The sequence below is a fragment of the Elephas maximus genome, chromosome 20 (genome assembly GCF_024166365.1).
Source record: "Elephas maximus indicus isolate mEleMax1 chromosome 20, mEleMax1 primary haplotype, whole genome shotgun sequence".
Taxonomy (NCBI): domain Eukaryota; kingdom Metazoa; phylum Chordata; class Mammalia; order Proboscidea; family Elephantidae; genus Elephas; species Elephas maximus.
The window spans coordinates 54,261,056-54,282,266 of NC_064838.1; the positions used below are offsets into that span (position 1 = coordinate 54,261,056).

General features: G+C 50.4%; 1 protein-coding gene across 1 annotated transcript; it reads right to left on the bottom strand.

Moving 5' to 3' along the window:
- Positions 1-646: 646 nt before the first annotated feature.
- Positions 647-19,943, bottom strand: TRAIP (TRAF interacting protein). The gene is made up of 15 exons (XM_049862643.1): positions 19,757-19,943; positions 15,768-15,825; positions 15,146-15,229; positions 13,087-13,126; positions 12,393-12,520; positions 11,061-11,155; positions 10,437-10,550; positions 9,583-9,670; positions 8,891-8,980; positions 8,362-8,450; positions 2,628-2,783; positions 2,003-2,051; positions 1,567-1,716; positions 1,406-1,456; positions 647-1,190 (listed from the first exon to the last, which is right to left on the bottom strand). The coding sequence occupies exons 1-15, from the start codon at positions 19,852-19,854 to the stop codon at positions 1,071-1,073; spliced, it is 1,410 nt and encodes a 469-aa protein (XP_049718600.1). The 5' UTR covers positions 19,855-19,943; the 3' UTR covers positions 647-1,070.
- Between the last annotated feature and the right edge of the window lie 1,268 nt (positions 19,944-21,211).

The window sequence follows — 21,211 nt, forward strand, 5'->3', positions numbered from 1 at the left end:
TCGCCATGGATCAGAATCAACTCAATGGCAACTAACAGCAACAACTCACTACCTGTGCCAGGCTCATACTGAGCCCTGGGGAAAGAGGTGAATTCCCTGCCCAGTAGTGGGAGAAGGGAAAGTTTAGGGGACCTCACCCAGGCTAGGGTTTAAGAAGGGAAGTCCTCTATAAGAAAGTACCCTTGAAGCCAAGACCCAAAGGCTAGAAATTTGGCTGGCAGTCAAAGCCAGAAATTCGACTTGGGGCGGGTGTCACTGGTTATTTGTTGTGCTTACTGTGTGAGTTGTCTGTGTGGATAGACCTCAGTTTACCCATTTACACTGCTGCTGACAGCCTTTAGGCTATGTCCAGTTTAGAGGCTATAGGCAAAAGCTGCAGATCTCATTCTTGCTAGAGTTTCTCTTTAGCCTGGGAGAAGGCACACCCCTAGGGGTTGAACTGCTAGATATGAGTTTAGATAAAGGTCTCACTTTAGAAAGTCATCAGGGCAAGCAGTTTTCCAAACTGTTGGTATGAATTTACATTCCAGAGCCAGGAAGAGGTGCCATCTTTTTATTTTACATAGAAATCTTTCCCCATCCCCTCCCTACCACCATCCCAACTCCCCACTGTGCCTGGCCTAGGCCATGCCCAGCAAAAGTTGGAGACAGGCAGGAGCTCCAGCCTGAGACTGCCTGAGAAGCGTCAAGCACTTTGGTCCATACAGTCAACAACAGACCCTGGTCTCAAGGACCAGAAGCAGCCCGGCTGCCTCTGATCGTGGTTATAAGCAGAAGCCTAAAAACAGGAGCAGACCTCACTAGTAGGAACAATGAGCTGGTCCCTTCAGCTCTAGTACGGTGAGGCTGGGGCAGGGTGAGTGCAGGAAAAATGCAGCTTCTGGCCTCACTTTCATTCCCACCTGCCAGTCTGTCCCTGCCATCAGGGCTGGTCCTGGAATAGGGGCTGTCCCCCAGCAGCCCCCTGCCTGCCCAACCCTTGGTCTATGAGTTGAAGTCATGTAGCCAGCCACTAATCAGATTCACTGTCCTTGCCCTAACCCCAGGAGGCCAAGGTCAGGGCCCCTGAGCTACCTCAGGAAGGTGTCCAGCTTAGCCTGGGAGGGAGGGGAAACTGTTCTCATCCCCATTCTTTGCTTAGCCTTGGTTTTGTGCTTAACAGGCAGTGGGCGGATTACAGCCGAGTCAGTCTGGAGTAGATGTCAAGGAAAAGGACTGAGAGGTGACTGAACAGAGCAGGAAAGGCTCAGACCTAGAGGTGGGCAGCCCTGCTACACTGAGCAAGGCCCAGCTCTGCACACCTAAGGCTATAGGCACTGGCAGGTGGGGGCCTGGGGGTACCAGTGAGGGATTGTGTAGGCCTACAGCTCACTTCACCCAGCCCAGCACCACAGAACAAGGATACGGGTTGGATGAACTTTGTCCGGCCTCCAAGTCCATCGAAGCCTGTCCTTATCTAGGACAGAAGGAATTGGTGAATGGGCCCAGGTCAATGGGCTAGGGGATTGGCTGCCCAGCTCCCATCGAGAAGGCTGCCACCTATCACTTGTGGTAAGCCACACTCACCGCATCTGTGCTGCAAAAGGACTCTACCCTAGTCTTCTTGGGCTGTTTGTGACCCAGGATGGCATTCCGGATGAAGACAGGGAAGGCACCAGCTAGTTCCTCATCTGGCTCTCCTGCACAGCACTGGCCACCCAATGAGAGCTGGAAATCCTATAAAGAAGACGCCAGGGCTAGACTTGATAAGCCTGATGGCAGCAGAGAAGAATGGGGGCTGCTGACTGGGGGAGAAAGTAGAGGAGCAGGATCAGGATCTTTGATCCCTCGCCAGAAGGCACAAAGGTTAACAAGGAGGGTCCCAAGGGTGGCTCTGAAGTGCTTCTGTCCTGGGTCAGAAGTGAGATGCTCTGGCAAGACTCTGACTTCTAGAAGTCTAGCTTCATGCCCAGTTCTGGTAAGGACTGGATGGTGACTGCCTGAGCTTCTGGGAAGCTCTTACCTGCTTAGGGCCTTTTGGAATCGTCTTGTGGACGTCCTGATCTGGAGAGCTGCAAATGGGAGATGTGAAGGCAAGGGGCAGGTGAGCCGGGCTCAGCACACACCACTGGGGAGCCATTGTGTGGCTGTCATGGCTGTGTGCTGGGCAAGGCACCTCAGTGACCCCCATCTGAAGTGCAGGTCTGTGGACAGCTAGATAGCCACATTTGGCTCTGTGGTTTGAGATGGGCCCACCTCAAGCCTAAGCCTCAGAGGCACACAAAGAAAGGAAAATCAGAGCATCCCTGGCTCAAGACTCTGGTGGACAGGCATTCAAGGTGCCAGGAGCTCCTTCCCAACCCGGCCAGCCCAGATCCACCCCCACCGGGTCCCTGTGTTCCCTCCACTGTCAGCTCAGCATCTCAAAGGCTTTGATGGTATGGATTAATGATATAAGCAAGAGAAGGGCTTGTGGAGAGTGAGTGCTCAGGAAAGGAAAGAAGTGGGTGGGAATCAAAGCCACAGCCAAGTCCAGGTGGCCCTTGCTGCCCCACCATCAGCCACTCAAGCTCTCAGGACAGGGCCTGCAGAGATGTCTTAGCCATCTCTCCTTCAGGTCACAAACAGGGCCAGGGACTGCCACTTACTGTGCCTTCTCCAGGCAGAGCTTCTTGGCAAGGCCAGGCTGGGAGCTAGAGGGCCGGGCCGGTGGGGTGTCCACATCGAAGGTGGCATTGAGGTCAATGTCATCACTGAAGGCTGGCCGGCGGAGCTTCGGGTTTAGCATCTCTACAGGAGCTGGGCTGAGGGCAGGGATGGCCTGGTCACTCAACACCACAGAGGCAGCGCAGAAGGACAAGAGCCCCTCAAGTGTCAAAAATAGCTCCAGGGGACTGGAGCCAATTCCTGGCACAGGGTCACCCCCAAAGGAAACCCTAATTTCTACAGAACAAACCACTTGGCTCACCCCTTTGCACAGTCATGTGAGGAATATAAGTCTGGAAGATACAGAAGGAAGCAAGCAAAAAGCCAGACAAAACAAACAGTCAAACAAAAGAACTGCCAGTTGAACAAGTAGCCTCATTTCTCAGAACACAGCCCAAGGAGCCAGTCAGATGTGGCCAGTCTGATGCAGATGGTTGTTCCCTCACCAGTATTAATTATCATGGCAAATGGCACAATATTAGAAACTGCTGAAGTGACTCTCCTGGTTGTTGTTGTTGTTAGGTCCTATCGAGTCGGTTCTGACTCGTAGTGACTCTATGTACAACAGAACGAAACACTGCCCAGTCCCATATCATCCTCACAACTGTTGCTATGTTTGAGCCCACTGTTGCAGCCACTATGTGAATCCATCCCGTTGAGGGTCTTCCTCTTTTTCACTGACCCTCTACTTTACCAAGCATGATGTCCTTCTCCAGGGATTGGTCCCTCCTAATACCATGTCCAAAGTATGGGAGACGAAATCTCATCGTCCTCACTTCTAAGGAGCATACTGGCTGTACTTCTTCCAAGACAGATTTGTTCATTTTTCTGGCAGTCCGCGGTATATTCAATATTCTTCACCAACACCATAATTCAAAAGAAATGCCCAGAGGACAGGCATTTCCATAACTGAATATGATACAGGCATTAAAGTGGCATTTATGGAGAATAAATTTAATAATAGAAAAATGCTCATATGTTAAATTTAAAAAGTAACACAAGACTCTATGTATTATACAATCACATGATTTGTACACATACACCCTCATACAGAAAAAGGACCGGAAGGAAATATACCTTACGCCAAAAGTGACTATCTGTGAAAACTCCATATATTCCAAATTCTCAACAATAAGTATACTTTAACTGCTATAATTGAGGGGCGGGGAGAGTTTTATTCTATTAGAAAACTGCAGCCAACAGGATTTTTCCAGGCCATCCACAGCTACTGTGGTCTGGACAGAACCCTGGTGAGGGGTGGGGCAGCCTCAAGGACATGCTCTCTTCTTTCTTCCCTCAGGATCCCTTCAGGGCTATGCCAGAGCCCTACTCCCACTGGTCAGAGCTGTGGGGATGTCAGTCTCCAGGGTGAGCCACTCTGAGGGCCTGCCAAAGGCCCACTGGGATACGCAAATCAGGGTAAAGGGAGTTACTTGCACCAATTTAGATGGTAAGCCATTTGGGAAGCCTCCCCCTGGCCAGGCCCCTGGAAGCTCTGCCCTCCTCCCAACCCTCAAGTAGAAATGAAAGCTGCACAAATCCATCTCAATTCCACATTGTGTGTCAGATGCTTTGCTTCTCCCTCTGGGAGTCACTGCAAAAAGCAACAGCCAAGACCACTTATGCCAACTTTTCACAGTATCTGCCATTCTGCCACCATTTACCAACCCCAAAAATTCCAGGCCTAGTAAGAAGAGGTGCACTCAAGAGGTAGGCAGGGTCTTGGACCTATCCGATCTGGCTGGGTGCAGCCATTATGCCTTCCAGGTAGCTCTCAGCAGGGCTTCCTGCTGCCATACCTTTGGGCCTTGCCCAGTGCATGTGCCCAGCCTTGGGTCAAGGCAAGCCAGTCTTCTTCACTTGTACCTCCTGGCCATCCATAACACTAAACTCAAGACTCAGGAGGTTCTCACAGTGCCCCCTCACCTCTCATACCCACATCTGGCTTATATGGACACATTTCTTGTTCCCCCAGAATGCTCAGATCATCTTCTGTATACCTTTCTTTCTTTATGAGCTTGAGCCCTGTTCCCCTTCTTGCCAAGGGTCCACTTTCTTTCCTTCCCACCTCTGTCAGTCCTATGGGGAGGAATAGCCTGGGACCCAATTAACCCTTCCCTCACTAGTTAAGGGCCTGGATTGAGGCCTTCCTGGGTTAATACCATCACCCCTGGGACACTCACCCATGGCCAACTCACAGGGCTTATGCCAGAGGTCTCAGGAGGCATGGCAACGTACTCAAAGACCCCCTTTCCAAGGCAGAGCCAAAGCCCTGGGCAGACCCAACACCTGCATGACATGGGGCCAGTCAACGTCTTCTTCAAGAACTCATGGTTCCTCCTGGCAGACCTACCCTAAACAAAGGCCTCCTCAACTCCCTCTAGCCTGGAGGTTGGGTCCTTGGGGCCCATAAGAGAGGTTGTCCTATTATCCCTTCCACAGTGGGGCAATGGCTACCCCTACCTACTGAGGCCTCCTAGAATGACAAAGGGTGAAGGATAATCGTATTGCAACAAATAAAACAGGAAACCACCATCGGCATCCAGAAATCTCTACAAAATTCTGGGAGGAAGAGTGTGGCTTGGGAATGAGGGACTGACACAGCAGCCAGGACCCTCAAGGAGGGAGCTGCGAATTCAAGGGAAGGCTGGAGGAGCTCTGGACTCACAGGAGGAGTATTAAGCAGGACTGAAAACTGGAGAACTGATGGAAGATATGAGGTCAGCTCCACTCCCTTTGTACATCTGCACTGGAGGAATACCAGGCGGCCAGCCTACTATCCCAGGCCGAGAAATGGAGCGGCCTTTCCCAAAGACACAAAGAAAACCATCTATAGTGACCTAGTGCCGCCAGTATCGGATCCAACGGCAAAGCCCTCTGCATCCTGGGTTCAGGTAAGACCCAGCGTGATACCAGCTTGCTGCACGCTCCCCATAAACCCTGCCCACATAGGTCGGGTTCCTAGGCAGCTTTCCTGTTACCTCCTCCTTAGAGGGTCACAGGCAGTCAACAACCCCCAGGCTTGGGAGGGAAGCCCAAAAGAAAAGCCGTGATGCACAAACACTGATGCTGGGAGAAACAAACGTGAGACCACAGAACAAGAACAGCACGTTTTGCAAAGGATGCACCCAAAAGCAAGAAAAAAACTGTTAGGATTAATGATGCGATTGCTGAAATAAAGATTATAAAAATTAAGAAATTCTAAGTAGAAATTAAGAAACACTCCCAGAATGTAGAGTACTAAGACAAAAACACAAAGGACCAGCCCAGGAGGTCATACATTAGACCTGCAGGAGTTCCAGGGAGAGAGGACAGAGACATTGGAGTGCAGGAGATTCTCAAAGGAACAAGACAAGAAAGTTCCCGGAGCTGAAGGGAGACTCGAGTGTTCACACCGAAAGGACCTGCCAAGGGCTGAGCAACACGAATAGCAAAAAACCATCCAGGCACATCACAGTGAAATCACAGAAGTCAAGGATAAAGGAAGGATCCTACACTGTCCAGAGACTGAAAACACGTTCACTTACAAAAGGATCAAGAATCAGGCGATATACCGATGTTTCTTGTGGAACTGTTCACAATAGTGAAAAGATAGAAACAGCCTAAATGTCCATCCACTGATGAATGAACAAAATGTGGTCCATATATATAACGGAACACTACTCAGCCAGAAAGAGAAATGAAGTCCTGATACAAGCTACAACATGGTAACCTTGAAAACATGATGCTGAGTCTTTTCACAAAAGGAGAAGTATTGTATGATCTCACTTACATTAAATATCTAGAATAGGCAAATGTATTGAGACCAAAGCGTATTAGTGGTTACTAAGGGCGGGAGGGAGAGGGAAAAGGGGAGTCACTGTTCAGGAAGCATAGAACTTCTGTTTCTGGTGAGGGAAAAATTGGCAACAGATATTGGTGATAGCTGCACAACATGATTAATGTAATTGGTGACACCAAATTGTACACGTGAAAAATGTTGAATTGGCAAATGCTGTGTTATATTTTTACCAAAAAAAAAAAAAAAAGTCAGATAGGCATTGGCTTCTCAGAGGCAATGCTGCATTCTAGATGCTGGAAAGCAAGGCCTTCAAGGTTCGGAGGTAGGATAACTTTAATCCTAGAATTCAAACTGGCAATCTAGGCAAAAAGCTATGAAGGTATTTTGACACGCAGCCAAGCTTCCTTCCTCAGGAATTATTTCAAGATGAACTTCAACAAAACAAGGAAGTAAATCAAGAAAAAGTAAAACATGAGACAAAGGAAATAGTGGCTCCAATCCAGGAGAGAATTAGGGAAGTCCCAGAGTGACTGCCTTACCAGGCCGCCTCGCCCTTGCACCCTTGGGTGTTCCCTATGGTGCTGTCAGCCTGAAAACTGGAACCATCCTGAATGTCAGGGAACATCTGAGTAGACATAGTTTGTTGCTCCACAAGCACTGGGTGGCAGGAGAAACAACATGGATCTCTGTGTATTCACCTGGATATATCTCCAAGGCCTTAGGGAGTCATACTTTAAGTTATAGAATGACATCAAGGTATCAAGAAACGCCTAAAATCAAACCTCAAAATCACGCCACACTGCAGTGTATGTCTCATGGGAGTCTTCATCTGTAGTAAAGCAGAGGTCTAGGATGACACCCATCAAGCTGGTGACATGTCACCTCCCTCAACATTATTCAAGCCCCCTGGCACTGTGCCCAAGGCACTCATGAACGAGCCTTGTGGGCTAGAGTTTATCTTTAGGCTTTGACCAAACCACACTGTCAGACACAGCAGGAGGAATCCTTGCCTTCCCATCTCTGTGGCTTTGCTTCGACTCTTTCCCACAGTGAAGGGTCAGCTGGCCTGCAAAGCCAAGGGGTTTAGGAGTATTTGGGGGTGGCATGATGCCCAGAGCTGTGTTTCAGAGAAGTCTCTCGGGGGCTAGTGTGCTGGGCAGACAGGAGAGGCAAGGGCATGGGTCACAGCAGTGTGTGGAGGTGGTGTCAGGGGAAGGGTCGGGAAGCACAAAGAGGTTGGATGGACAGGCTCTAGCAACGCACTGGATGTGGGAGGGAAGGAGCTATTGATTTTCTGAAAAACAATGAAAAGTAGCTCTAATAAAAGACTGGGAGGAGTTGTGTGCTCTTTCTGGGTTATCAGCTGGGGTCGTCTTGCAGGCAGGAGATAGCTCTGGGTGCTCTCAACAAGGCGGCTTCTGTAAAACACTCATGAAGAGGAATGGGAGCCAAGCCAAGGAGGGCCACCAGTTCCTCTGCCTTTTGGCTCCCTCTGCTGGTAGCTTTAAAGTACATGTTCCTGGGACCCAAGGGAACTGAATTCAGAGTCGTTTCTTTCAAGTTTCTTTCAGAATTTGAGGCAAGTGACAACAATGCATTTGGCAAGCCATTCCATAAACAGAATGCCCCAAGACAGCCAGTCCTCCTGCCCATTCTCAGACCAGCCGCAGCTCCTCTCTGGCCTACCCTGGCCTCTCCTCAAGAGAGAGCGCTTGTACTTGAAGCTGCTTTCCCACCAAGCCCCAGGGCTGGCTCCCAGGGCAGGAGGTCCATAGCTTTTAGGGCTGCATGTACCACACATCCCACCAAAGTCAGGAGGAGTGAAGACTCTTACCAGTGGGTACTCCACAGCCTCTGACTCCCACCCCTACTCCCACCCCAGAGGCCCAACAAACCTTTCTAAGACCAAGCGGTTGACAGTTTCACTGGCCACTGCCGGCAGGTTCAGGGTTTCCTGAAGCATCGTTAGCTTCTTTTTTAGGCTCTTGGGGAAAGAAAGAGAAGGGTGTGAAAGAAGGATGCCTGCTGAGGCACCAAGTCCAGAGAGAGTACACAGGTCATGAGCAGCCTGCATGAGGGGCAGGCCCACAGGGAACAGAGCAAGGCCTGAAACTCCAGCACCAGACTCAGATGACCAGGACCACCAGGCTCCAGAACCCCTCCCGTGGTACAGCCCTTCCTCTGGTGAGTAAAGACCCCAGGGATATAGGACAGACTGTGAGGGAAGACCCAGTTTGCTGTCTCCCCTCTGACAAACAGGCTCCAGCTCAGGACCAAGGTGCACACCCTGATCTAGTCTGCCCCTGGAGGACGGAGCCCAGAACCTCCACCACTGATTGGCGCCTGGGAAGAGATAGCCTAGCCCTGCTCTTGAAGGGCACACAAGCCAGCCCTCATTCCTCTCAGGCCAGGGATGTTCCTCACTGTGATTTCCTTGTCAGCACTCTGTAGGTCCTTTTGGGATGACTTCAGCTCCAACTTGGCCTGGTCCAGTTCAGAGTAGACTGTCTGCAACTACAAGAAAATGCAGGGGAAAAGGAAGACCCATGGGGTGGCCATCTGCCCTGCCCAACTTGCTGCAACCCTGTGCATGGTCAGGGTGGTCCAGGGTACAGAAGAGACTGGGGTTGGGGAGACCCCAGCTCTTTGGAGCTAGGCCTCAGTCTGGCAAAGTACCTCTGGAGCTGCCTAGGAGGTGGGGTTATTTCCTATACCCTGCAATCCATGGACACACCACACCCAGAAGTGAGGCCAGCTGTGCCGACTAAATCAGGTTCCAGAAGCCCTTGTACTCCAGGTCTGGTACAAGAACAGGCCTTTAAGCTGTCACATTTGGGGCCTATACTCCAGCCTGCAGAGCAGTGCCCTGGAGCCAGAAGAGTAGAGGGGAGAATGAGCGTGCATGGGTTGGGGGGATACCTCCATGATCTGCCACCCCAAGCGGACAAGCCACAATGCCTAGTAAGGACCAGTCCCTGCAAGTCATCCAACAGCCTTGTGGAGGCTGTGCCATCACGCCCACGGCCTCGCTCAGAAGACTCAAGTGAGAATGACAAAAGGAGAGCCACCTCTGAGGAACTGGCCTCTCCCCTCCCTCTCTGCTCCCACTAAGTTACCTTGCTCCTGGAAGAAAACAAGTCCTTCCTCAGCTTCTCAGCCAGCTCTCCTGAGGCCTTCCGTGCCTCTTTTAGGTTCTCATACTCTCTGCAAAGCAGGTATGGAAGGAGATCAGGATGCCAGACTTCTGCACTCTGCTGTCCTGACAGTCAACCTGAGCCATCAACATAACACAAAGTGTAGCCCCACCCCTCAGCTTACTCTCACCTCTACTCTGACAGCTGGGCCCAGCAGGGACCAGGCAGTGCTGTGGAGGGTCCTGCACTGAACGCAAAAGAGCTGGAGACTCCATTCCCTGCCTGGAGAGCAGGGAGCCCCGGCCTCACTAAGGGTGCCCCCATACCACCCAGCCCCCATACCTGTCAGCCAAGTGGCCACCTCCTCACCAATAAACTCACCACAGTCCTAGCAGAGACCCTACTGCTACTGAAACACGGGGTTAAGAGTGGAGAATCTGAACAAAATTTCTGATCCAAGCCAGGCAGGGTCAGTAACAGCGCTGAGGGAAACAAACTCCAGATATAGAGATGGGGCTTACAGTTCAGAGAGCTGTGACAATCCCTTTAGAAATAACACTTATAGTACCCACTCAACTCTCTCAACTACCCTATGAACCAGGTCTATTACCATCTCCATTCAGGAAGCTAAGGGTCAGAGGGGCTAAGAAGCTGGCCCCAGGCAACACAGCCAGTGTGAGGTGGACTCAGGGTTCACACTGAGGTAGCGTGGCTCCAGAGCTTGCCCCTTAACTCTGTCTGCTTTGCTTTACAAGGCATGGGCAACAGATGGAGAGGCATGGGTGGGGCCCCACGGCCTGGCTCCTGGGCTTGGAGAGAGGGGCCAGAGAACGCACTTCTTAAGGGACACGCAATACACAGCCAACTGCTCCACCGCTGACTGTCCCACACCCATGTCTCGGATCATCTCCTCCACCTCAGGCCGCTGGCTCTGGAGTAGGAGTTCAATCCTGAAAAACACCCGGCCCACGGCATTTGAAATCTGGAGGCTGATGGGTAGTTACCCAGTACAGCTCTGCTTCTCTTTGCTGCCGTTGCTATAGAGACAGCCTCGGCTGCTAGGATGCTTCAGCAGGTGGGTCTGCCCAACAACAGGCCCCACAGCAGAGATGAGCACAGCTCCAGGGAGGCTGCTGGAGAAAAAGGGGTACTGGCAGAAGGACCTTAAGGACAGGGATTCCTAGAGAGGTTTCCAGAGGGAAAGGCCTGCCAGGTCATCTGGCCACAAGCAGCAGGGACAGGGAGGATTGTGGCAAGGGCCCCTATGGAAAGTGGTGGAAACCACAGAAGCTGAGCAAGGAGACCTGTCCCCATGCCCAACTGGCTGGAGCCCTCCATGGCCTATAGAGATCTGAGCTACAGAGGTAGCCCAACCCCACTCCCTGCCACAGTCCTGAGAGCTGTGCCACCTGGGGATCCTGGGTGCAAAGACACAGGGTAGGCCCTGGCTTAAAGCTCACCGCTCCATGGTCTTCATCTTGCTCCTGAGTCGGCGGGCTTCCTCCCGTGCTTGTTTGGTCTCATCCTGCTGCTGTTCCAAGTACTTCATCTGCTTCTGAAGAGCAAGCATGCCCATACCTGTTACTTGGAGGTGCCCAGGAGGCCATGGCTAAGGTCACTGGTAGAACTCTGACCTAGAACTGTCTCCCCTACATCTTTTGAAAATGCTGATACCCGTGTGTCCCCAGCCCTCAGGAGGCAAGGCTCCTGGGCTCTACTCTGGCTTGTACTTACTCTGCTGAGAGGTCCTAGGCCAGCTGTATCCTTATCTCCCTGTCTGCTTCTTCCTGAGATATCTCTCAGTATAGCACAGCCCACTGACAGCATCTGCAGGCCCACTGTGGGCTGCTGAGGTCCTTGACCTGGCCTCACAGTACATGTTGTATAGGTAGCTGGAGAAACCCAGGGCACAACCCAGGCCTCACCATCCACTATCTAGACCCATGGACAGTTGTCAGGATAAAAGAGCTGAGCCAGAGGCAGCTGGTCAGGCAGCCCTCAGCACAAAACCACTCTACTTCCGTCCTGGGAATACCTTCAGAGACTCATGCTCTGCAGCAGGTGCTGGTTTGCTCCCTCCCTTCCACCAGCCAGACCACATGATCCAGCCCAGCCCGTGAGCAGGAGCAGAGACAATGAACATCCTGCGGCCTTGTCTGTTCACAGAGACGGCTCTCCCTTCCCCTTTCAAATGGCATCCAGTAAGGGCTGCTCCTGCCTGCGAGGCCAGAATATCAATTATAGGTTCAGATCAATCACCTCATACCCCTTGGAGAGCAAGAGGCTCACCAACCCAGATTGATACAAAATTTATCTGGGTCTGGGGCCGCTTGCTCTGCAGGCTTTCATCTGCCCAGTCAGCTCGGCACAGCCGACTTCAAAGGCTCCTGCTTCTCCCTGGGATGCTGTTTGATCTGGCTCCAGAGAGCAGCCCAGCCAAGAACTGGAGTGCTAATGGAAGGCTCTTCAGGTTGGCCTTGTCAGTGGAGTATGAACCACTTTTGGAAACGTGACCCAGCCTCACCAAGTCTTGGCTGAACAGCTCCTCCATGGAGCATTGGGAAGGCCTCACCTCTCCAAGCTACCTAGTACAAAATCCAACACAGATATTTTCTTATGGGCTGGATGGGTACAGTATGGGAGGGCCTGGGGAAAAAGGGATTTACTTTCATTTTACAACTGCACAAACCAAGGAATTGACCAATGCAGAGCCAAATGCTCAACCCAGAGTGATGAACACAGGACTGGGGCTACCTCCCTGCCAACTCTGCCCATAGGACCAGGGGACCTACCTTGAGGGTGGAGCACAGCATCTCAGCTTTGTCTAAGGCCTGCTGCAGAGATTCCACAGTGGCGTTGCGCTCTTCCAGCTTGTCCCGCAGATTGTCAATGATAGACTGGTTGTCTCGCTTTTCTTTCTCTGAAGAGAGGATCAGAGCAGGAAGCCCATCCTGCATGAGAACCTGGGCTCCAGTACCCTACTCATGAGCCAGGTGATTTGTCAGGGCTCCGGCCAGAAAACTGGGCTGCCCACTCTTCTCTCTGGCATGTGCTAAATCAGGGAAGCTGAGCCAGAGTCTCTTCAGTCAGGGGATAAGACCTTCTTTCTGGTGCTTGGGATTACTTGGAAAAAACATTCCACTGCTCCCTCCTCCCATGGACTTAGTTACCTCATCATCCCCAAACTTAAACAGGTTCTTGCCAAACTCAGCAGCTAAGCCCTCTCCTTTGGATATTCTATCCCATCATATCTTCCAAGTCCCCCGGCCTGAGTCTTGGGCAAGAAGCTCACCTTGTCTTGGTGGCCAGTTTTAACCAAACCCCTTTCCTCTGCTTTTCTGCCAGTCAGAGGAGCGAGTAAGACTCAGGGATAAAGCAGGGAAAGTTCCCAGCTCTGCCAGAAAATGGGAGACCTTCCTCCCAGGACCCCTCCCTCTAACCCTAAGTCAGGGGCTTCCCAGGGGCCCTTGTCTCTTGCTAATGTACCTTTCCGGGAAAGCTGGGCTCTGGCATCGTCCAGTTCATTCTGCAAGGTAATATCCACAATAAGCAGCAGGAAAGCATCGTAACTGGCCTCCACATGGCCTCCTATAAGGCTAAGGGGAGCCCCAAAAGGGGACAGTGAGGCCCGTAGGTCCAGGGAGGCATGGACCCTGCTGTACCTTAAAGCCATCAAGCATTGCTTATCTCTATGTGCCTTTAAAAGTAGACACGGTAGGGAAACAATCTCAGGAGCAAGAAGCCAGGACAGGAGGGTGATACAAAACGGGAAGAAGTGAAGTTGGGCCTGTGTGATCACTCTCAACAGCAGAGGCATCCATTGCTTCCTTGGCCCTGTGCTGACCCTCACTCTCTCTGGGCATCAGCTGCACTCACAAGGGACACAGAGTAGGAATGGCCAAGGACCTTGGGCCACCACCCCTCCTCCTACCCAGTGTCTTGCCTGCTTCACAGCCTGCCTCCCTCCAAGCTCCAGGCTGGCACTGTGGACTATAAGCCCTCCAGCCCCAGAATCCAATAGGAGGTACTAGCTAGGATAGGTGAATCAGGACAACTGTGCACCCCTGGATGAAACCTCATACGTGCTAGGTTCTAATCAGCTGTCATGAGGGTCAAGTAAGCCTTTTGAAGTCCATGCACACATTCTAGAGATACTGCCTGCAGAACTACCAAGAGCCTGGGGCAGAACTGAGTCCTTCTCCCATTCAGGAATCCAGAGCAATCAACATCCCTGTGGGCAAGAAAGGTGCATACTCCACAAGCAGGAAAATCAAGCAATACAGATCTGAAAGGCTTGGCCAAGTGCCATGGTAGTAGCTATATGGAACCAGGCAAACCCTCTACCAGATAACCCTTCCCAGATCGATACACAAACTTAGAATCTCAAAAGTGACCCATACTAAGGCTTGGTCCCGAGGAGCGGACATGCCCCCTGCTATCAAATGCTCTACCAGGACTCTGGGGCAGGAGCTTCTGGTGGCCAGGCTGGTCAGTGTGGGCTGAACAGCTGACGATCAAGATAGGGGATAGGGAAAGGAGCTGCCTAAGAACAGACAACAGTCCAAGGCGGCTGCACCACTACCCATGGTCCCCTTCCACCCAGCAGAGTGCCTTCTAAACCATAGCTCCAAGCTACTCGAGATATTTTCTCCCTGTCTCCTCAACCTGGCTTTGAAAGCCAGATAGAAATGAAATTGCCTTTGTTGGCTTCATCACAGGGAGGACACCACTTATAACTAGAAGCCGTTACCATGATGATGAACATGCTAGCTGTAAGCACAAAGATGTGCTTGAAGCAATGGGGCTCCAAGGACATCACGACACCCCCGGGCCAGGACTGAACAAACCCTAATCTGACAGATACAAATTAACCTTCGGAGTCCTGGGATTACTTGTGAGCCCAAAACCAACACCCCCGAGAAGTTTCTGCCAGCCCCTCATGCACAAAAAAGCTAAATTTTAGACTCGAAAGAAAAGTAGTAGAAGTATAGGAGGGAAGCCACCTATCCCTGCAGTGTGGGTTTCTACCCTGGCTACATATCTTGATTCCAGGGGCTCTGCCTTCTGTCTCCAATCTGGGGAAGGCTCAGGCACCTGGGTTTACACCAAGCTACCCAGGCAGTTTTAAGGCACAGCCAGTTTTGGGAACAGTGGGTCCACACATTTTCCCTGGCTGAGTGGAATAGTTTTCTAACCTGTCTGTAACTGTCCTAGCAGCAAAGTAGGTTGGGCAAGATAGCTGCAGTCTTCTGCCTTTGGGAGAAGCACTCTGCCTTTGGGTCAGAATTGCCCTGAAATCCCAAGGGGAAGGCTCACAGCGGAGCGTTCCCCTTCTTCCCTAACAGCATACGTCTCTCATGGCTATGTCTCACCCCATCCCTCATCATTATTTGTCCTCTGCTGTCCTCGCTCCCGCCCTGAAATCTCCACCAAATCTCTCTATAATAACCCCATCTCCATGTTCTAGGCATCCTCCCTGGGTGAGAGCGGGGAGTGGACTCCCAGAAGGCCTGAGCTTCAGTGGGATGAGATAGGTTCTAGGTACCTTTAAGAATTCTGCATCCAAGGCACTCTCCTCCTCCTGGGCAAGGTCAAAGAAGAGCTTATTGATAATGGTTCTTTTGCCAACCTGGATGGGAGAACAAGAGAGAGTATGACTGCATGGCTGAGTCACAAACAAGTGGGGTGTGCATGGGTCTGACTGCCCACCTAATATGCATGCCAAGCCTGTGCCCAAGTCTCACTTTTCACAGCACATCCCTTGGAGGCTGAAGACCTTTCCAACTTTGCAGGCAACCCAAGCCAGGACTGCTAGTTTGGTGGTTGCTGAAGTCATGTCACTACAGACCCGTGTGGTAACTGCTCCGAAGATACTCCAACTCTAGGTGCTGGGGAATTGGGGAAATGGGGAAAGGTAGGGAAAGTGGCTAAATCTATGCAGGTGAACATTGGCCTAGGCAACGAGTCCATCTGCCAGCTACCCTTGGATTGTAAGCAGGCCTCCGGAGCCACTCAAGGGCATGGCAAGTGAGGCTCAACTGGCCTCAAATCATAAGAGTCCAAAAAGGATGGAAACACTGCTCTTTTTCAGAGATCTTTCCTCATTCCTGCTTCCTGGCAAGGAGAAGATATCTTCAGCTAAGGTGGTCCCACGCCAACACCCTTACCTGGATTCGGCATTGCGGGCAGGTCCGACTTGGCGCTGTCTCAAACCACTGAATCAGGCTGGAATGAGAAGCAGAAAAACAGATTGGTGAACTCTGGCTTGGCTGGGGACACAGAGGTCAGGCAGCTGCTCTGCTAACAATGAGGTCTGTTCAGGTCCTCTTCAACCCAACAACTGCCTGCATAGGATGGCAGCATTGCAGGTGATGACAGCATACCAGACAAGGCCTAACCAGTTCTCAGCACTCAAACCAGCTGGCCCCTTTTTTGGCTCTGCTGGTTTGGCCATGCCTGGGTGGTGCATATGGTTAAAAGCTTGACTAGTAGCCAAAAGGTTGGTGGTTTGAACCCACCCAGAGGCACCTGAGGAGACAGGCCTGGAGATCTACTTCTGAAAGGTCGCAGCCTTGAAAACCCTATGGAGCAGTTCTACTCTGCACACATGGGGTCACCATGAGTCAGAATCAATTTGACAGCAACTAACAATAACAACAACCCCTGAGCTAATCTTTTAGCAACCTTCTGGGGTTTGACTGGAGGGCAGGAGTCTGAGACCACTTTCAGCTGGGACCCCAAACGGCTATACTTTCAAGGCAAGTGTAAACTAGAAATAAAGGTAAAGAGCAGTAAAAGCAAAACACAGCCCAGCTTCACATCACCTGTCTAGCTCATTCAGAAACCTCAAGACTTAAACATGAATTAAGGTAGTCTCCTAGTAGTAGACTGGGAGCAGGGAGAAACAAAATTCCCTCTGGAATAAGATACTATCATCCCAGGCCTCAAATTTTTCCTATAAATTATTTTTCAAATACCCTGTACAGCATATAATCAAAGTGAACCAAACACAATGGAATACTCCACAACAATGAGAATGAATGAGTCTACAGCTAAGAAGAACACTAAGAGCGAATCACATAAACATTGAGAAAAATAAATCAGACACAAAAAAGTACATTCTGCATGACTCTATTTACATAAAGTGAAAAAAAAAAAAAGGCAAAACTCCTCTCTGCTGCTGGAAGTTGGGGCAGTGATTATCCTTATATGTGTGTGGAGGGGAGGGGTAACTGAAGACAGCATGAGGAGGCTCCTGTGGTGCTGATAATGTCCTGCTGCTTGATGTGAATTCTGGTTGCGTGGGTGTGCTCTTTGTGAAAATTTTACAAGCCATACGCTCATTATATGTGTACTTTTCTGTAACTATATTATACCATGATAATTTTTTTTTAAAGTAAACAGGCACACAAAGTACAAAACACTGTGAAAAAAAAACCTAGAAAAGCATACCCACAAAGACTTCACATACTGGAATTGTCAAACACAGACCATTACGCAGTTATGCTAGAAGTATAAATGAAGCTTGAATACATCAGTACAGAATTAGAAACTAAAAAGTAATCACATAGCAGATTTGAAAAAGAACGAAATAGGAATTCTAAAACTGAAAAATGGCCAAAATTAAGAATTCAATAGATGAGTTTAACAGCAGTTTAGACACAGATGAAGAATCACTAAACTGAAAGCTAGGTCAGAGAAAACACTGAGAATTAAAAAGATGGAAAATATATATGAGATGATAAGAAACATAGAAAATAATGTGAGAAGGTCTATCTAATATACATATAACTGGGAGTTTCAGAAAGAAAGTGTAGTAAGCAGAATAATACCTCCCCATCCCTACCTTCCTCTACCCCCTGCAAAGATGCCTGGAAGAATGAAAAAGGTGCTGATTAACATTTGAACTTGGTAGGTTAAGGACACATATTTTGGCAACAGAGGAAGAAGAGCCAGGATTAGGAGGAGGAAATGAAATGTGTGGCTAACTGCCTCCATGAATAACTGCCTCCTTTGCCATGAGACCAGAAGAACTGGATGGTGCCCAGCTACCATTATTAAACATTTCGATCAAAGATTCTATAGAAGAATCCTGATCAAAAGGAGGAAAATGTAGAACAGAATTTCTAATCCTCATGGACTCCAGACTTCTGGAGCCATAGAGGCTGGATGAACTCCCAAAACTATTGCCCTGAGATAATCTTTAAACCCTTAAACAAAAAATATCCCCTGAAGACTTCTAAAAACCAAACAATAGTTTAGCTTAACTAGTAAAGAACATCTGTCTTTAGCATACTGTTTTAAGATCTTTTAATATCTACGTGGTATCAAATTGACAACAGCAACTCAAAAGATAGGAAACTTAGGGGGCAGTGGGTTTATGTTAATGGGGGAGGAATGACTCAAAAGAAGGATGAGAATGGTTGAACAACTTGAAGAATGTAATCAATGTCAGTCACTGAATTGTACATGTAGAAACTGTTGAATTGGTGTATGTTCTGCTGTGTATATTCTCAGCAACAAAAAATTTTAAATAAGTTATAAGAAAAAAGGACACGTATTTTAATTTCGGAAACCATGGTGGTGTAGTGGTTAAGTGTTATGTCTGCTAACCAAGAGGTCGGCAGTTCGAATCCACCAGGCGCTCCTTGGAAACTCTATGGGGCAGTTCTACCCTGTCCTATAGGGTTGCTATGAGTTGGAATCGACTCAACGGCAGTGGGTAGTGGGTTATTTTAATTTCTACGATAACCACTAAAATAATGAAAATAGAATACATAACTTCCAAATTAATCAAGCAGGAAAATGGAGAGTGAAAGAATATTCAACCAATCCTAGCCAAGACAAGAAAGAATAATAGGCAGGAAAAAAAGTGAGCAGATCGAAAAAGAAAATACCAGATAAGACAGTAAATTTAAACCCCAATATACCAGTAATTGCAATAATTTTAAGTAGAATAAATGGTCTAATTAAACACAAAGATTGTCAGGCTGGATTTAAAAAATAAGAACAACTAAATGCTGTTTTCAAGAGATACATGTAAAACATAAATACACAGTGAAACTGAAAATAAAATCATGGAAGAAGAGCACCCAGAGTAAATACAGAATAGCTCGTAGAGGCTTGATTTCCAGTCTGACAGAACAGCAATAGCTCCCTCATCATGGTGGTGGGTGACTTCAGAGGATCTCAGGGGCCATGGATAAGCTCAGGATCCCTATACTTTAGGCAGGGGTTGTCATTGTCCACTGAGCCCATTATCAAAGGGGCCTGTGGCCCAGCCTCCCAGGCTCAAACCCCTGAGCCCATTCACCAGTTACCCCAGGACCCTCCCTGGGCTAGCTCCCAATGGGGCTGTGAGCAGGCCTCCCAGAATGCCCCAAGACTCTCCCCAAATGACCTGCTCCAGAGCCCCATCGCGGGAGACCAGCCACATCTCATCATGGAGGATGGGACCCTGGCTCTACCTGTGCACACGTGCAGTGACAACAGCACCATCAGTGACGTGACCCAGCATGGATGCTGTCACCCCCGGCTTTTGCCCCAAAAGTGCCCAGGGATCACTCTGCCTAACTCCTTTGCTGGTGGCTCCAAACCAGTCTGTCCACAGCTGGTAGGTAATCTTTCCACGCCAGCTGTACACTCAACAGAATGGTCTCACAGGGTCAGCAAGACCCCTTAATGAGGAGATCTCCCTGCTGTTTGATGTTAAAATGGGTTTGTGGCATCTGTGAATACACTGGATGTTTGACCAATGAGATGACTCTGGATAGAATCATTCCAAACCATCAAGCAAACCACAGCAAGCTCTCTCATGCAGGCAGGGGCCTATCGGGTTTCTGCCAAGAAGAAATAAAAAGGGGTCGTTAATGTGGTGAAAGTTCACGTCTGTCCGAGCTAATAGTTTTGAAGACAGACTTCTATGCACAGCTTATCAAGGAAGTCCCTTCCCCGGATTCGGCTCAACTGTCACCTTCTCCGGGAAGCCTGCCCTAATCCGCTTTGACCAGGTCGGGAACCTCCCGTGGGGGTCCGTCTAGTGCCGTCGTCGTCACCCATCTGGATTCCAGGGACATGTCGTTGGGAGGCCTGAGACCCCACGGCCCGGAGATCGCACCCGGGCGAGCGCCGGGCCCCGACCCCAGCGTTCACTCACCACTGCAGGTGGAAGGTGTGGCCGCAGTGGATGGCGGCCACGTCGCGAGAGTGGTCGAAGAAGTCGGAGCAGATGGTGCACAGCGCACGGATAGGCATGGCGACCGGACTCAAGTGGCCGGGGTAGCCAAGGAAACCGCGGCAGGTCGAGCTTCACCGCTGCGCCCCCACACCCCGGCTCCGTTCAAATTTGGCTCCACTGCGCAGCTTCCGGGAACGGGCCGGAAATGACGACTCAAACCCGGAGGTGGAGCCTAAAGATTAGCCCCGGATTGGGCGAGCCACCAGGGGAGGGGCTTGGCCCCTTTCGTACCGTAGAGGAGCTTACGGCCGCGCACGGGCGCTGTCGGGTCCCAGAGCTCCAGGGCTTCCAGCCGCCCTCCGGCGGTTCCTAGGACTCGGCCGACATCCCCAGAGCATTAGGACGGGGAGCAGCCGCACCACCAGCTGGGCCCTTCTCCAGGCGGGGCATGCTGATCCCAAGCCAGACTTGATATGAGGTGGGCTGGGCATGGGACCCTCAGCCCTGTTCTCCCTGGGCAGCCATTCGGGAGGGTCGAGAAGACAGTGGCTGCAGGAGGATGGGACGATAGCCCCGATGAGAAGCGGGTTCCCTAGGCTCTAGGCAGTATTGGGCCATCCACTGGCAGCCCATGGTTTCCGCAGGCCAAAAGAATGTTCCACCCGCTCTGGGTGGTCTTGGAAATTTGACACATAAACCCTAACTCCTCGGGACACTCTAGCTGTGTCCAAGCAAGGCATGACATCCCTGAGTTTTCTCTTAGCTTCCAGGAGCTAAGGAAGATCAGTTGTGCCTCTGGGACTGCAGAAGATTGGAATTTTTAAGGTCCTGATGTTCATGGACAAGTGACTAACACCAGGGGCTAACAAACCCTTTTTTCTCATTCCCACATCTGAGAAGTTATCTTTGAGGTCCTCCCTGAGAGAGAGTACCATCCCTGGTGAGTTCACCTGGGCCAGTCTGGGCTGGAGCAAGTCTCGATGTGGCCCAGGGGTTTTCACACTATCTTTTGCAGTGTTCCTTTTCCCTTCCCCAGGAGAAACCTTATACAGAAACTCATATTTTAAAGCTGATCTGCTCCAGTTGAAGTAGCCCCAGATGGAAGTCTTTTGGGCCTGTGCGAAAAGCACAGGTGTTGTTCACAGAAAGGAGGAATCGACACACAGGGCAACAGAGAACCTTTGTGCAGTGCCCACCTGCACCATTTCCCCAGCCCAGGGAAGCCCACTTTGGCCATGCGCAAGGTGTCTCCCTGTGTTGGCTGGCCCTGGGTGAGTTCCAGCTCTAAGTCCAAATCAAGACAAGTCAGCGGGAATCATCAGAACAATAGCCCTGACTCAAGCTCTCAGCCCAGGGTATTCCTTGGCCCAAGCCCAGTCCAGGACCTGCCACCCACATGGATTTCTAGCGTCCAGAGGGCACTCCCCCCTTCTC

What these genes read in the sequence shown, in the direction of transcription:
- TRAIP (XM_049862643.1), bottom strand. Translation starts at nt 19,854, where the DNA reads ATGCCTATCCGTGCGCTGTGCACCATCTGCTCCGACTTCTTCGACCAC. An exon ending in GCCCGCAATGCCGAATCCAG is followed by an intron (nt 15,230 to 15,767) that starts GTAAGGGTGTTG and finishes TCTCCCATCCAG; the next exon opens with GTTGGCAAAAGAACCATTAT. An exon ending in TGGATGCAGAATTCTTAAAG is followed by an intron (nt 13,127 to 15,145) that starts GTACCTAGAACC and finishes ATTACCTTGCAG; the next exon opens with AATGAACTGGACGATGCCAG.